Genomic DNA, 13,067 nt, shown 5'->3' with positions numbered 1-13,067 from the left:
TTCAGAAATGTGTCACTTGAGCAGCCTACCAACCTCACATGAGGCATCAACCAACACCTCCGGATTCCTGAGACTGCTCCAGATTCCTGAGTGACCCCAAATCCTCACTCTCCCCACCCTGGCAGTGTGTGGGTTGTCTCCCACAGCAACACTTTCATGGAGAACCTCATCCAACTAAACAACTGAAAAACCTCCAGTGATGGGATTTGAAGACAATTTCACAGCCTCAAATCAGGAAACAGAACAACAGCTCTGTGAATCACCACTTACTTACAGAGGGCTTAAAATTTCTCATTCACAGAAAGGACTGAAAAACTTCTACTCCAAGAGTTACTAGTACTACTCTTGCTAATGCTGGTTAGAAAAACTTGCCTCACAAAGTTAACAGCACAGTACATCATCAATTGGTGTAAATTCATCCTCTTCTATATAAACTGCAGTTCTTTCAGTTCTTTACTAGTACTACTCTTGCTAATGCTGGTTAGAAAAACTTGCCTCACAAAGTTAACAGCACAGTACATCATCAATTGGTGTAAATTCATCCTCTTCTATATAAACTGCAGTTCTTTCAGTACCTTGCATATAGGTATCAGCACTGGTTCTTTCTGGGACAGATTGAGATTTTTACCTTCATTTTTTTAAACCACAGCTGCTGTTAGAAAGGCAATTTTACAAGAACAAACTGTGTGACTTCAGTCACATGAGAATCACCCACAATTTATGTAAACCAGAACACATGGACTTGCAAATTTTCAGCAAGACAGCTCAACATCTGCAATATTTTATTATGCTCCAAGCACAACCTGACTTGAAGTGCTCAATGTAGAGCAAGACAATTTACCTTGGGTTTATAAAGCATTTCAAAGACAGTGAGAAGTGAATGCAAATCAGAGAAAACCTCAGGCAGCACCTGCATCTTCACCACTGACACTTTTCAATGAGGGTTTAACAACTAAATAGAGCTGAGTGCTCACAGGACGAGGGAGTCTGACACAGGCACCAGTTGATCTCAGATCTATTCATCTGGGACTCAATACAGAGCTACAGAGCTTATGCTTTTGCATAAGAAAGCCTGGCCCAATCAGCCCTATTCAGAGAAGTGTTTGGGGTATGTTTTACAGAGTTTTCTTGGAAGTACTGAGCACCACTCACTGTGTACAGCTGCACAGAGGCACAGTGCAGGCAACCTGCCTCTGTCACTGGGGATGCACCAATATTGAAATTGAGCAGGAAAACAAGCGCTGTGCAATTCCTTCTTATGTAGGGATACTGGTTTTTATATGGCAGCTAAATTTCTGCTCAAACATTGACATCATGACAAATGCAAGGAAAACAGACTAAGAATTTTTAGGTAGCCTTTGCCATACATGTCTGGTCTGAATCTCAGCCCCGAGCCTCCACTTACCATCAATGTTGAGCATCATTTTCCACATGGCAGGTCGGACAGACTGATGGAACCCAAACCAGACCTCCCTGCCTCCTCCCAGGGGGTGGTCATAGCCTTCTGGAGCTGAGAAGAAGGAGCGGCCCACAGGGGTGTACCTGGTGAAACAGGTGCCCACACATTTATGTTCTTGCTTTCCAAACATAAAATTCATGTAACAAAGATTGTAACACGCAGCATTATTATTTTTTGGCATTTTATGCACCAGCAATCTGTGCCAAGAAGCAAGTATAAACAAAATATCCTGAATGCTTCTGTTCCTAATGCAGTGCTTTTAAATTTAGACAAAAACATTTACTATTCTTAGTAATGCACAAACCACTTTCAGTTTTTACAACAAATCAAGAACTAAGTTAACTTACCCTTCCTGATCTGTTTCAAGAAAGTGGGATCTCCACCACAGCAGATGATGTACAACACCCTTGTCTATACTGGCCTGACCCTTAAATATAATTTTTCCTAATTCATAGGGAACTTTTGAATACAAGATACATTGAGAGAAGCAAAAACTATGGGGGAAACAAAGAGCTAGATTAAATTATGTTTCTCTCACAGGTAGAAAGCAGCTGCTCCTGAGTTTCCACACCTCCTGTTTTGCAGTGCACAGCATTAGTACAGAGGCTAACATCTTCAGATCTGGGGAAGCTGAGGAACACTGGATTCCACAAAACCAGAGGGCACTTGTTTTAGGAGTCAGCTACACACAATGAAACCTATCAGAGCTACCAGTGAAACCTATCAGAAATCTGCTCAGAGCAAAGTCCTTGTGCTGCCTAAAGCCAACAAACTTCAAAAGTAACTTTCATTGACCAAATCAAGCAAAATTAGCCTTCTCTAAATTTCAGGTCTCTGAGATAAAATAACCAATATGAGACTTTGTTAGGACAAGTACCTGGTCCCAGCCATGTATTTCAGACATGAGAAGCATGCACTGGTGACAGTGTATAAATGGATTAAAGAGATTTGTGCTTTTCACAGGCACTGCCATCACTTGGCTCAAGCTGAGCAGAACCAGGACAGCAGTGCACAAGCTCACTGGAACCTCTCAGCATTTCTATGAAGGCCTATTATAAATGCCTGATGTTTCTTGATCTTTTCCAACACACACATCACCTGCTCTGCCTACACAAACACTTGTACAGGACTGAGTGTAAGCTCCCTGTTCAGCTCACCAGCTGTGCTGCAGAGGGAAAATGAACAGTTTCTCTTTTCACCTGTGAAGAAATGGGGATGAAGGTCTCCCAGTGGGGATACTTCAGGTAAAGACAGACTGCAGGAAGACAGTGAACCTACTTCATGGAGGGGAGGTGTCGTAGCACCACATCGACAGCATGAACAGGGTTAGTGCTGATAGGTTTGTCTAGTTCCAGAGGCTCAGGCAAGGTTCTTCCTGTCAAAACTTCATGCAGCAAGTGCCAGCTCACCCGAGAAACAAACTTTATTGACACTTTGAAGGGACGATCTTTTCCACCTTCTCCGGGTAGTGTCACATCCAAATCCACCTGGGCAGGACAGAAAAGAAAGAAATAAAAAGCAGCTTTTTAACCTGGAGTCTGGTAGCCTTGAGATTCCACTTCTTCCCATAATTGGCCAACGACTCAAAAATTCAGATATTGAAGTCACAGCACATCTGATGAAAGTACATTATCAAATGCACAAAGAGAACTGGGCCCTGACCAAGCAGAAGAGGATAGAACAACTTTTTGTCACTTCATAAAATCATAAAGCAATACATTCTAGAAAAACTCTGGCTTGTTTTTTCAATTCATCACAAGATCATGTGTTACAGTCTGTAAAATGAAATGTTGTAATACATTTTGCTGTAGAAAGCAGCTACTAAATTATACAGGAAGTTCTGAATGCAACTATTTCATGAACATTTACACACACTGGAATTTGCAGGAAATATACTCAGTTTCAGTACAGATACTGTAAGATACTTCCAGCTTTTATGAAATCAACAATATTTCAAGTTGGGTTTTTTCCTTTGCTATGAAGCTGCTACCAATATAACATCTTCCCAGTTATCTTACCCCAGTAGTGGCCACAGGAAGTGGATTGGCTGTATAGAGGCTTCTTTTCCCATCATAAACTGGTCTACGGTCCCCAAATATTGTCACTTTAAAATGCTGCACCATAGAGTCCACCACGTCCCTGGAAAAGGGCATATTTACATTGAAGATGTTTCTGAGAAAGGATCAGACCAAAGCTGGCTCCCACTCCCAGGTGTTTTGCTGAAGTAGTTGCAATAAACAATACTTGAGTGAATTATAAACACCCACTGCTATTCCAAAAGGTGCTTCACATACTTTAACTAAATAAATAAACACAACAGAATAAAATCAGAATCAACACAAATGCTCAGATACTGGAAAATATTGGTACAGAAATAATTTCAGAAACTCCTAGAAATGACCAAGGCCCTTGTGTCATCTTCATGATGAAAAACAAGGACAGTGTTACCTTGAAAAAAAAAAAAACCACAAAATGGTATTGTGAAAAAAACAGCACAAACCCCCATCTGGAAGCTCTGCCAGTTCATTGTACTGTCTGCAGCAATGTTTATCTGCTTCTCAATGAGAGTTTTGAATTCTGCCTACACTGGTTATAAACATGAGATGCCCTAATAAAAAAAAGCTTGGCTTTAAGTCCTTAATAACCTGACTTTTTACAAAATCATGTAAAAGCCTAATCCAATTTGCACACAGTTACAGATTTGCCTCCCTTGCTTTATTATAAATTGATGGCAATAAATATTAACCTGACAGAAGCACTCAGATTACACTTGAAAAACCATGATGAAATTTTCAGTTTATACAAAAATGCTTCTTGATGTGAGTAGTAGATAAAACTTTTGTAACACACTAGACTTTTGGAACACCTCCAACTGTAACAGGCCTTCAGGATCTGAATTCTTTGGGAGGTTTTGGTGTTTCAGTGGCACAGAATGGAAACACTTTCCTTTCAGCAGGTGCAAACCAGCCTTCCTGCACAACAGTAGCTTCCAGGCACCACGTGCTGGCCAGGCAATATTAACCCAAAGTACTTCAGGAAGATGATAAAATATTGACTTCCTCTTCAAGCTGAATGAGCAGCAGGACTTTCACCTCTCAGCTGGGACGTGGAGAAAAAGGAAAGAAAGTCTCCCTTTCACAGCTCTTGATGTTACTCAACATTCCCATTGGTATAATTTACAAGACAAATGAATCTTCTCACCTGTTCACCCTCCGAGGACACTTATCTGGTTTGATATCCACCTCATAGAGGTAGACATCAATCTTTGGGATTTCAACTTGGAAGCAGTTGGCCAGCAGTTTAATGGGCTTGCCCATGGTGCCATAGCCGGGACGTCTGGGCACCATGAGCAGGGGCTGTGCCCCCACGGGTCCTGCAAAGGAAAAACCCCACAGGTTAGAAGAAAAGCACAACAGACAATCCCCTGAACCAACTCCCAGGACAACCAGGTGGGCACCAGGAAAGGAAATCAGCCATCTCCAACAGCACGCTGCCCATGAAATTCCAAACAAATGCTTGCCCATTATTAATCCTTAATCCTCCACCTACATCTAGACTGTTCTCTTACTCATGAGCTTCAGCAATCAGCATGAATAAAACCAGAAGGTTTTGTTTAGGAGATTTCCTAAAAAAAAAACCCCAACTACAATAAAAAACCCCAAAAACCAAACAAACAAACACAAAAACAAACAAACAAAAAAAACCACAAAAAAACAAACCCTTAAACAAAAACCACCCCAAAAATAATGCAGAAAGTTCTACAAGTTTTTTCTAAACACTCTGGTAATAACCAAGTGGCTGCAGAGTACAAAAATACAGAATAGCTTTGGACCAGTGCACAAGATTTGAGATAAACTCTTCATTTCAGTGCCAATATCAGCTTAGTCTGGGAAGACAGATTATTCTTGAACTTTGCTGGCTGAAAATGGATGAAGAATAAGAATAAGACCATTACCTCCCATCTAACTGCCCCCATAAAGCCAATTTGCCAGAAGAGTAAAGACTGAGATTAAGACAGGATTGTAAAACCCTTGATTACTTATAAGCTAGAGAAGAATATCCAGAACAGCTCAGAGAAACATCCAAATCTGCATTGAGATGGGTATTTTGAAAAGTAACTAAAATACCTGCCCAGATTTGCTCCATTCTCATCTATTTCATTTGCTTTGCATCATTTAGGTGAGAACCCTCCACTCAACATTTGCGTTACTCATGCCTTACAAACCAAACGCGGTAGTAAACAAAGTCCATTTCCCAGAATTTCTCCTGGTATTTCCACTTAAAAACACCTCTTTCCAGTCAACAAACAACAACAAACCCAAAATGCTTGGTCGCCTGAGTTTTAAGAAGTTACTCGTGGTACAAATGTCCTGATTTTCATGGCATTTGAGTGAGGCAAAGTTCTCCCCTCTCCTCCTACTCGGTGACGCAGGCAGCAATTCCAGCCCACTCATTTTCATAGCAGAGTTAAAATGTCAAGTGCTGGGAAAAATGTTTTTTATTTGCCTTTTGATTAATCTCCATCATTTCTGTAAAAAACCCTGTATTATCGTGCAGGAAATCACATCCTGAGAACAGGTGAACATCAAAGCCAAGTTCCTCTGTAACATTTGTCTGGCTCTACCCAGAAAACTACTGAAAAATTCTGAGTGGGGCTGGCTTGAAGCCACAAGATAAAACAAAACAGAAAGCAAGAAGCATAATTTAAAATCCGCTCACAGAGTCTGCTTATGCAAAACTTGTTCCAAGCATCTGCTCTCTTCAACTTTTCCTTCATTTTAATACTCTCACGTGAGTAAAAGCAGCCCTAAAATTTACTCCAGCTATATTTGCAGAACATAAGCATAAGCAAAAAAGTTACTACTAAACATTTGAGTGGCATAAACAAGTCAACAGTTTGTTTTAATATTCTGAAGACATACACACCACAGTTTATATTTAGTTCCTATCTATAGGAAAGACAAACAAAACCACTGAAATAAAGATAACATTAAAAAGGTTATTTTAATCTGGTCAGCCTTGCGTGTCCCACTCACCCTGAAAGAAGTTAGAACCCAGATTTTGGCAAGCAGGAGTTAAGTGACCAATAAATGAATAAGAAGTGCAGGTCTGCACACTGTTCAGGTGTTATTTTTTAAAAATTCAACTATTTTGCTATTATTGTGTGCATCATATGCTCCCTTGGACAAATGAACTTAAAAACATGAGTATACCCAAATACAGGAGCACCCACTCAGAAGACCCTGCTTTGAAGAGACACTGACTTGCCAGATGCTGTTGTGAAAATCTTGTCAGTGGCCTCAAAGCTGTGACTCAAACCCCAATAAAACACAAATAACCAGCGACACTCTGGGGATGGTTCTGCCACCAATTTATCGGTGACTCACTCAACCTCATGCCTAAGTCCTGTGTCAAACCCATGAAAATAAACACACAGACCAAAAATATTCAAAGTACTATTATTCTACAGAGCACAGGATGCCCGAGTGGCAGATCCTTTCCTTCAAGTCCTTTAACCATTGCAAAAACAAAGTGGGTCAAGGCTCAAAAACCTTTCTGAAAGCGGCAGCACTGTGAGGCCTCCTCAACAGAGAACGGAGCAGCTCCTCAGTGCTTCCAGAGAGTTCTGTGCTGCTCAGCTGCCCACAGATTTGAGAGGAGAAACTTCTTGGTGTTAAAGAAACCAATACTCTGCCATTACAGCACCAGGTATGTATTTGCAATAGAATCACAGAATGGTTTGGGTTGGAAGGCACCTTAAAGATCACCTCATTCCCACCCATGCCACAGCAGGGACATCTTCCACTACCCCAGGTTGCTCCAAGCCCCATCCAACCTGGCCTTGGACACTTCCAGGGATGGGGCAGCCACAGCTTCTCTGGGCAACCTGTGCCAGGGACCCTCCACCCTCACAGGGAGGAATTTTTGCTCAATATCCCATCTAAACCTGCCCTCTGGCAATGGCAAACCATCCCCCTGTCACTGAAGGCCTTGTAAATAGTCCCTCTCCATCTTTCTTGTAGGTTCCATTCAGATATATGCCTTGGATGTTCTTAAAAATCCAAGTAAAACCCCCTAAACCAAGTCTGTTCAATGTGCTGAAGCAGAGTTCAATTCATAAAACCAGCCCAGTAAGGTCCCCAGCACTAAAGCTCAACTGATTTATAACAGAAAACAATGAACACACAAAAAGGAACAAAAACTGATGTCTCAAGACAGATTCTTGGAAGGCTGTTGTGCAGCAAGGGAACACGTCTCAAGATCATGCAATGGTTTACTTGGAAGGGATCTTAAAGCTCCCCCAGCTGCACTGTGGAAGTCCCTCTAACGGTTCCAACGAGCTGGGAGTGAGAATCTTTTCTTCCATGGAAGTATCGATGTTCCAATCAAGCTTAAACACAGCCAAAAGGGACGGCGATTCCTCGGCAGCCCAGCCAGCACACGGACAAGTCTGGCCTGCATCCAAACCCTGGCTGCACCTACCTAGCAACCAGAGAAGCCCTGTCAGAATAAAGCCTGAACACAAGGAGCAGGAGCTCAGAAACCTGCAAATGCTTCCAAGACACCATTGTACAAAAAGCTGCAGCTTCTGGCACACGCAACGTTTTTACAGAATGAAGAAAAACTCTGATCTCCAGCAGGATGCTAATAGGAAATGCAGATTTCCTTACAGAAAGGGCCATCCCCACCAAGCTTCCAGAAAAAAATGATCCTCTTTCCCACCGTGGCTTCAGAATTATAAAGCCACACTCCAATAAAAGAGATAACTTAATTTTGTTTATACAACAGCTCTAAATCCAACTGGATGGGTGCTGGAACAGCCCAAAACACATCATCAAAGCCTGAGCAGGTAAATACAACTTACTCTGGCTCAGGAACACAAGGCAGATTTGTGGAACCAATCCCAGCCTCAGGCTGGAGCTGCAATGGAGAGAGCTACAGCTCTCCATGGAGGGGGAAAAAATAAAATACTCCCTTTTACAGGGCCCCTGGCCTCTACTCAGAGGCCCACCCTGTGAAGCACTAAGAAAATCTTATCACTAGCAAAATATAACCTAATTCTGGATTTAAAAAAATACATAGAGAAGATGTGATTCAAACGTCGGTTTCAATGATCGAGCTCTGTCTGCCAGAAAACATGAATTGCCTCATTTCTGTCACTCGGCCTTGCTGGGTGGCATTACATTATTTATGAGTAATGGAATCCATGTTTTCTAAACATTCCTCCTTGCAATTTAGAGTTTGGTTTCTTTCAAGGTTTCAGATACTAAGTCATGTTCAAACTCATCAAAAGCCAACATTTTGATGCTGTGCTCTGTGACTGCCAACTGTACAAACAAATACTGGTGTGGTAACTCATTCTGCTCTAATGGACTTAGAGAAAATGTACTGGAGTGTTTTGGGATAATTTAAAAGACAATCAATGGTTCTGAACCATTAAAAAAATCTAAATACAAAAAGCTTTAAGCCCAAAAATGCAGCTTATGTGCACATAGTGAAGTTAATATCCAACTGCTCTGGGAGAAGAGAATTTTTTGTGCCAGCCCACACAAACCCTTCGAGAGTTTTCCCTGGAAGGTATTTTCACAGACCAAAATCAGGAAGGTAAAAATGAGCTCAAGAAATACTCTTTGACACCTTCACCCCTGAGGAAGCAAAGCTCTGAGGATGAAACAATCTGTGAGGTTCATACTATGAGTCAAACAACTTCCACAGCAACTCCAGAGGAAATCTGCCACTGTATCTCACAGCAGAATAACTTCTGAAGGCAACTATGAATCACCCCCTTCCCTACTGTACCACACCCACAAAAACGGGACTTTTAATGGGCCTCCCAAATCACTACTCTGAATCAGAGAGAGAAAAGCCACTTAGGATTTTCTCTGCCCAAAGTTTGTATGGAAAATAAACAGAACATTAAGGATGCCTGCAGTGCCTCATTAAAGACTGAAATTAAAAAAACCTAAGCCAACACAAGTTAACACTTTTAGCACAAAACTCTGTGAGCTTTGAAAGAACAATGTAGGGCATGGAAATGAAGACAATGGCACTGACACAACTTGGTTACACGACGGAACATCCTCTGCTGGTTGAGCCTCCCTGCCTTTTGGAATTTTACTGAACGTTCTCCTGGTGGAAGTACAATGTGCCGACAGCAACTTTTCCTTCACTTCACTTTCCCCACCAAACATTTTATTGCTGTTCCACAATTTGGTTTCACCACAACCCAAGCAGCCACCTTCCATCCTGCTCCTACTTTCAGTGATGTTCAAATTCCATGGACCAGGGGAGCCACAGTACCACCCAGATTCCTTAGCCTAAGCCTCTCACACAAACAGGACATCACCTCCAGCACTGCTTCACCCAAGATGTCCTGGCACACACTTCCACACTTTACTCCAGGGATACTCACACACCAATCTTTGTTCCCCTCTCTGCTTATTTTATCCCACGTTTTCCCTTCGTGCACATCTCAGTGTCTTTCTCTTTCATGACAGAGCTTAAACCCTCAGCTGCTCCACCAAGGATGGTTTGTGTCCTCCTGCTCCAACATCCCAGGACTCGGAACCTGAACACTGCACTTAACACCTCCCTCATGACAGAGCAGACATAGGAAGAACCATCCTTTGTGCTGGACACTGCCTGAGCCCGCAGCAGCTTTGCTAAAAGCCATCAAATTGCAGCCTAACACCAGGTAAATCCACTCCAAAGGAAAAATAAACCGTTTAAGGGTTCCTCTTGCAAATCTGTTTATCAGGAGACAACTTCAATTGCACCAGGTTATAATTAGAGCTTATTTAACACCGCGTAAGAGAGCATCATATGAACTCCACCAGATCGTTAAAATCCTGCACCTTTAAATATTCTCCACCCATCACAACCTCAAGCCAGGCAACAGCTGAGGTAGGGAGTTCTTCCAGCCAAATCCATCATTGTCCTTAAATCTCCAAGTATGTTAGAAAAGGATTTCCACATGGAGATGGGAAGGCACGTTTTGTGTTGACACCTTCAGTCTCAGTCTTGTATTTGTACCTGTGATACCTATTCAAGTGAGAGACATGTAACTCCAGGTGGCTTTGGACATTCTCTTTGCCATCGAGGTACAACCAGGCAACTGCTGATTAAACACTGCCCAACCCTGAACCCTCCTCCATTGTTCTGCCAAATTTGGAATAAGTTACCTTGAAAAATTGAATCATATTTTCTCCAACTCTCAAAATCCATTTAAACCACAAAGTTGATAAAATACCGAGCACGTGCTTTCATAACAGAAGGATCAAACAGCCAAAATGTGAAGATTTTCATAGAATCACAGAATGATTCAGGTTGGAAAATACCTTAAAGCCCATCCCATTCCATGGGCAGGGACACCTTCCACTAGCCCAGGTTGTTGCAAGCTCCATCCAACCTGGCCTTGAACAGTGCCCAGGGATGGGGCAGCCACAGCTTCTCCGGGCACAAACCACCTCGGAATGATTACTGTGAAGCAGCACACCCAAAGGCACAGGAATTCGCCCCAAAACTCAGCCTGCTGACACACAGGGGCCAAACACCCGGCGTGAGCCCGGCAGGAGCTGCTCGAGGGAGCGCTGCCCGGTTCCGCCGGGCTCTGCGGGTCCGTCCCCCGGGCACCGGCACGCCGCGGGTTACGCAAGCCGGGCACACCGGTTATGAAATACCGACAATTCCTCCTCCACCTCCGGCACGGCAAGCAGGGCACGGAGAGGCTCGGCCCCGGCTCTGCCCGGTACCGGGGCCCTCCCGCCCGATCCCCCCGGGGATGGGCTCGGCCCCGCGGCACCGGGCCGGGCACCAGGACCTGGGGAGGGGGGGGGATGGCGCGGGGCGCCCGTTCCCCGACCCCGGCAGGCCCCGGCGGGCCCGCGCTCACCTGCGCTGCCGATTTCCATTCATGGAGCTGGGGCGCAGCCGCTCGGGGCTGCGGCGGCCGGCGCGGGGCTGCGCTAGGCGGCGGCTCCTCCGCCGCGCTCCCGGCTGGGCCGCTCCCGGAATTCCCGGCGCTGCTCCCGGAGCCGCTCCCGGCGGTCGCGGCCCCTCACGCGGCGGCGGAGGCGGAAGTGGCGTGGCCGCCCCGCAGCCCCGGCTCGCGCGGCCGCTCCCGCCCCGCCGCGCGCGCGCGCGCCCCGCACGCCGGAAATCCCGCCCGCGCTGCCCGGCCCCCGCGCGCGCGCCCCTGCCTTTCCGGGGGAACGGGAAGCGGCGCCGGAAGCGGGCGGGGCGCGAGCCGGCGCCGTTACCGCGGCAACCGCGGGGGGTGGGGGGAGGGCGAGGCGGGAAAGGCGGCGGGAACCGGAGGGGCCCTCAGGGACGGGGCAGCGCGGGGAGAGCCCCGCGGGCACCGGCGGCTGCCCCGCAGCGGGAGTGGCGGGGCTGCGACACCGGGGGGAGCCCCGCAGGCACCGGCGGCTGCCCCGCAGCGGGAATGCCCGGGCTGCGACACCGGCACCGCGGAAGCTCAGCACGAGCCCGTCGGGAGCGAGCGCGGAAGCACCGGGGCTATTCCCGGCCCCGCGGTGCGGTGCTGTTTCCGTCCAACGCGTTATGTCTGCGGCGCTCTCTCCCTGCCGCAGCAGCTGCCGTGTGCGGCGGCTTCCAGGGCTTCCAGCCCGGTGGTCACGGAACTCGGCCGATGTCTTCCTAACCCTCACTAAAGCCGCCGGGAGAAGCCCCGGGGCGCCCCGGTGTTCCCGTGCGCGGGACACGGACACGCTGGGAGGGAGCCGCCGGCACGGCCCGCTCGCTGTCCCCGCTCCGGCGGGACTGCAGCACACGGAACGAGTCCGGCTGCGGGAGCCAGAGGGTGGCCGGGCACTGCCCAGGCTCCGCAGGGGATGGTCACGGCCCCGACCCTGCCAGAGCTCCAGGAGCCTTTGGATAACGCTCCCAGCGCAGGGTGGGATTGTTGGGGCGGCTGTGCAGGGCCAGGCATCGGGCTGGATGATCCTTGTGGATCCCTTCCAATTTAAGGATATTCCATGATTCATGACTCGATGATTCACTGTATCAACATAAATTCAGAGCTTATGCTTGCCCTGTTTTCATTTTTTGAGATATTTTAGCAGTGTTCAGTATCGCTGTGTTAGGGATATTTTACACAAACTGGCACCAAGCATGCAGAGGGACGAAAGAGGCAAATGGCATATGGGCAAGAGATTTGAATGTGACAGATGCAACAGGCTCAGTGCTGGGTCAGGCAGTGACACCTTTATCTCTATTTCCTCTGCCCTTAAAAGTTTGTGGGGTTTTTTGGATGAATTTTATATTGGGTCTTACTCAAGTGAGTTTGAACCTGCTACTCATTGTGAAGACACAATGTCACTTTTTCTGGTAGTGAGAGGGCCCTGCCCCTGGGAAACAACAGTGAAAGTACTGCAGAACTGGAATTTTGGGCCAACAAAAGTTAAAGATCCATAATCCAAATGTCAGGGTCATTATTAAGAATTACCATCCTTAAGATTCCCAGCTGAATTAGTCTTTAAGAGCATAAATTTAGTTTTCAGGCAAGTGACACAGTAAGGATTTTAAACCCATGCAAATTAAAGGCAACCTACTGGAATATTTCCAAATGGGGAGTGGGAAATGTGAT

At 45.9% G+C, this 13,067-nt stretch overlaps 1 protein-coding gene across 1 annotated transcript in view; it reads right to left on the bottom strand.

The window, feature by feature from the left end:
• Window positions 1-11,464, bottom strand: part of LOC110484309 (argonaute RISC catalytic component 3) — a 35,118-nt gene extending 23,654 nt beyond the window's left edge. The window contains exons 1-5 of the mRNA XM_021554863.2: window positions 11,352-11,464; window positions 4,661-4,832; window positions 3,478-3,598; window positions 2,738-2,946; window positions 1,406-1,542 (exon numbers count right to left, since the gene is read on the bottom strand). Coding sequence (XP_021410538.1) covers window positions 1,406-1,542; window positions 2,738-2,946; window positions 3,478-3,598; window positions 4,661-4,832; window positions 11,352-11,370 — 658 coding nt within the window. The 5' untranslated portion in view covers window positions 11,371-11,464. The remainder of the gene's footprint in view (window positions 1-1,405; window positions 1,543-2,737; window positions 2,947-3,477; window positions 3,599-4,660; window positions 4,833-11,351) is intronic.
• Between the last annotated feature and the right edge of the window lie 1,603 nt (window positions 11,465-13,067).

Source organism: Lonchura striata, chromosome 26, assembly GCF_046129695.1.
Source record: "Lonchura striata isolate bLonStr1 chromosome 26, bLonStr1.mat, whole genome shotgun sequence".
Classification (NCBI taxonomy): domain Eukaryota; kingdom Metazoa; phylum Chordata; class Aves; order Passeriformes; family Estrildidae; genus Lonchura; species Lonchura striata.
Note: the sequence above shows the minus strand (reverse complement) of the source record. Positions and strands in the feature narration are given on the sequence as shown.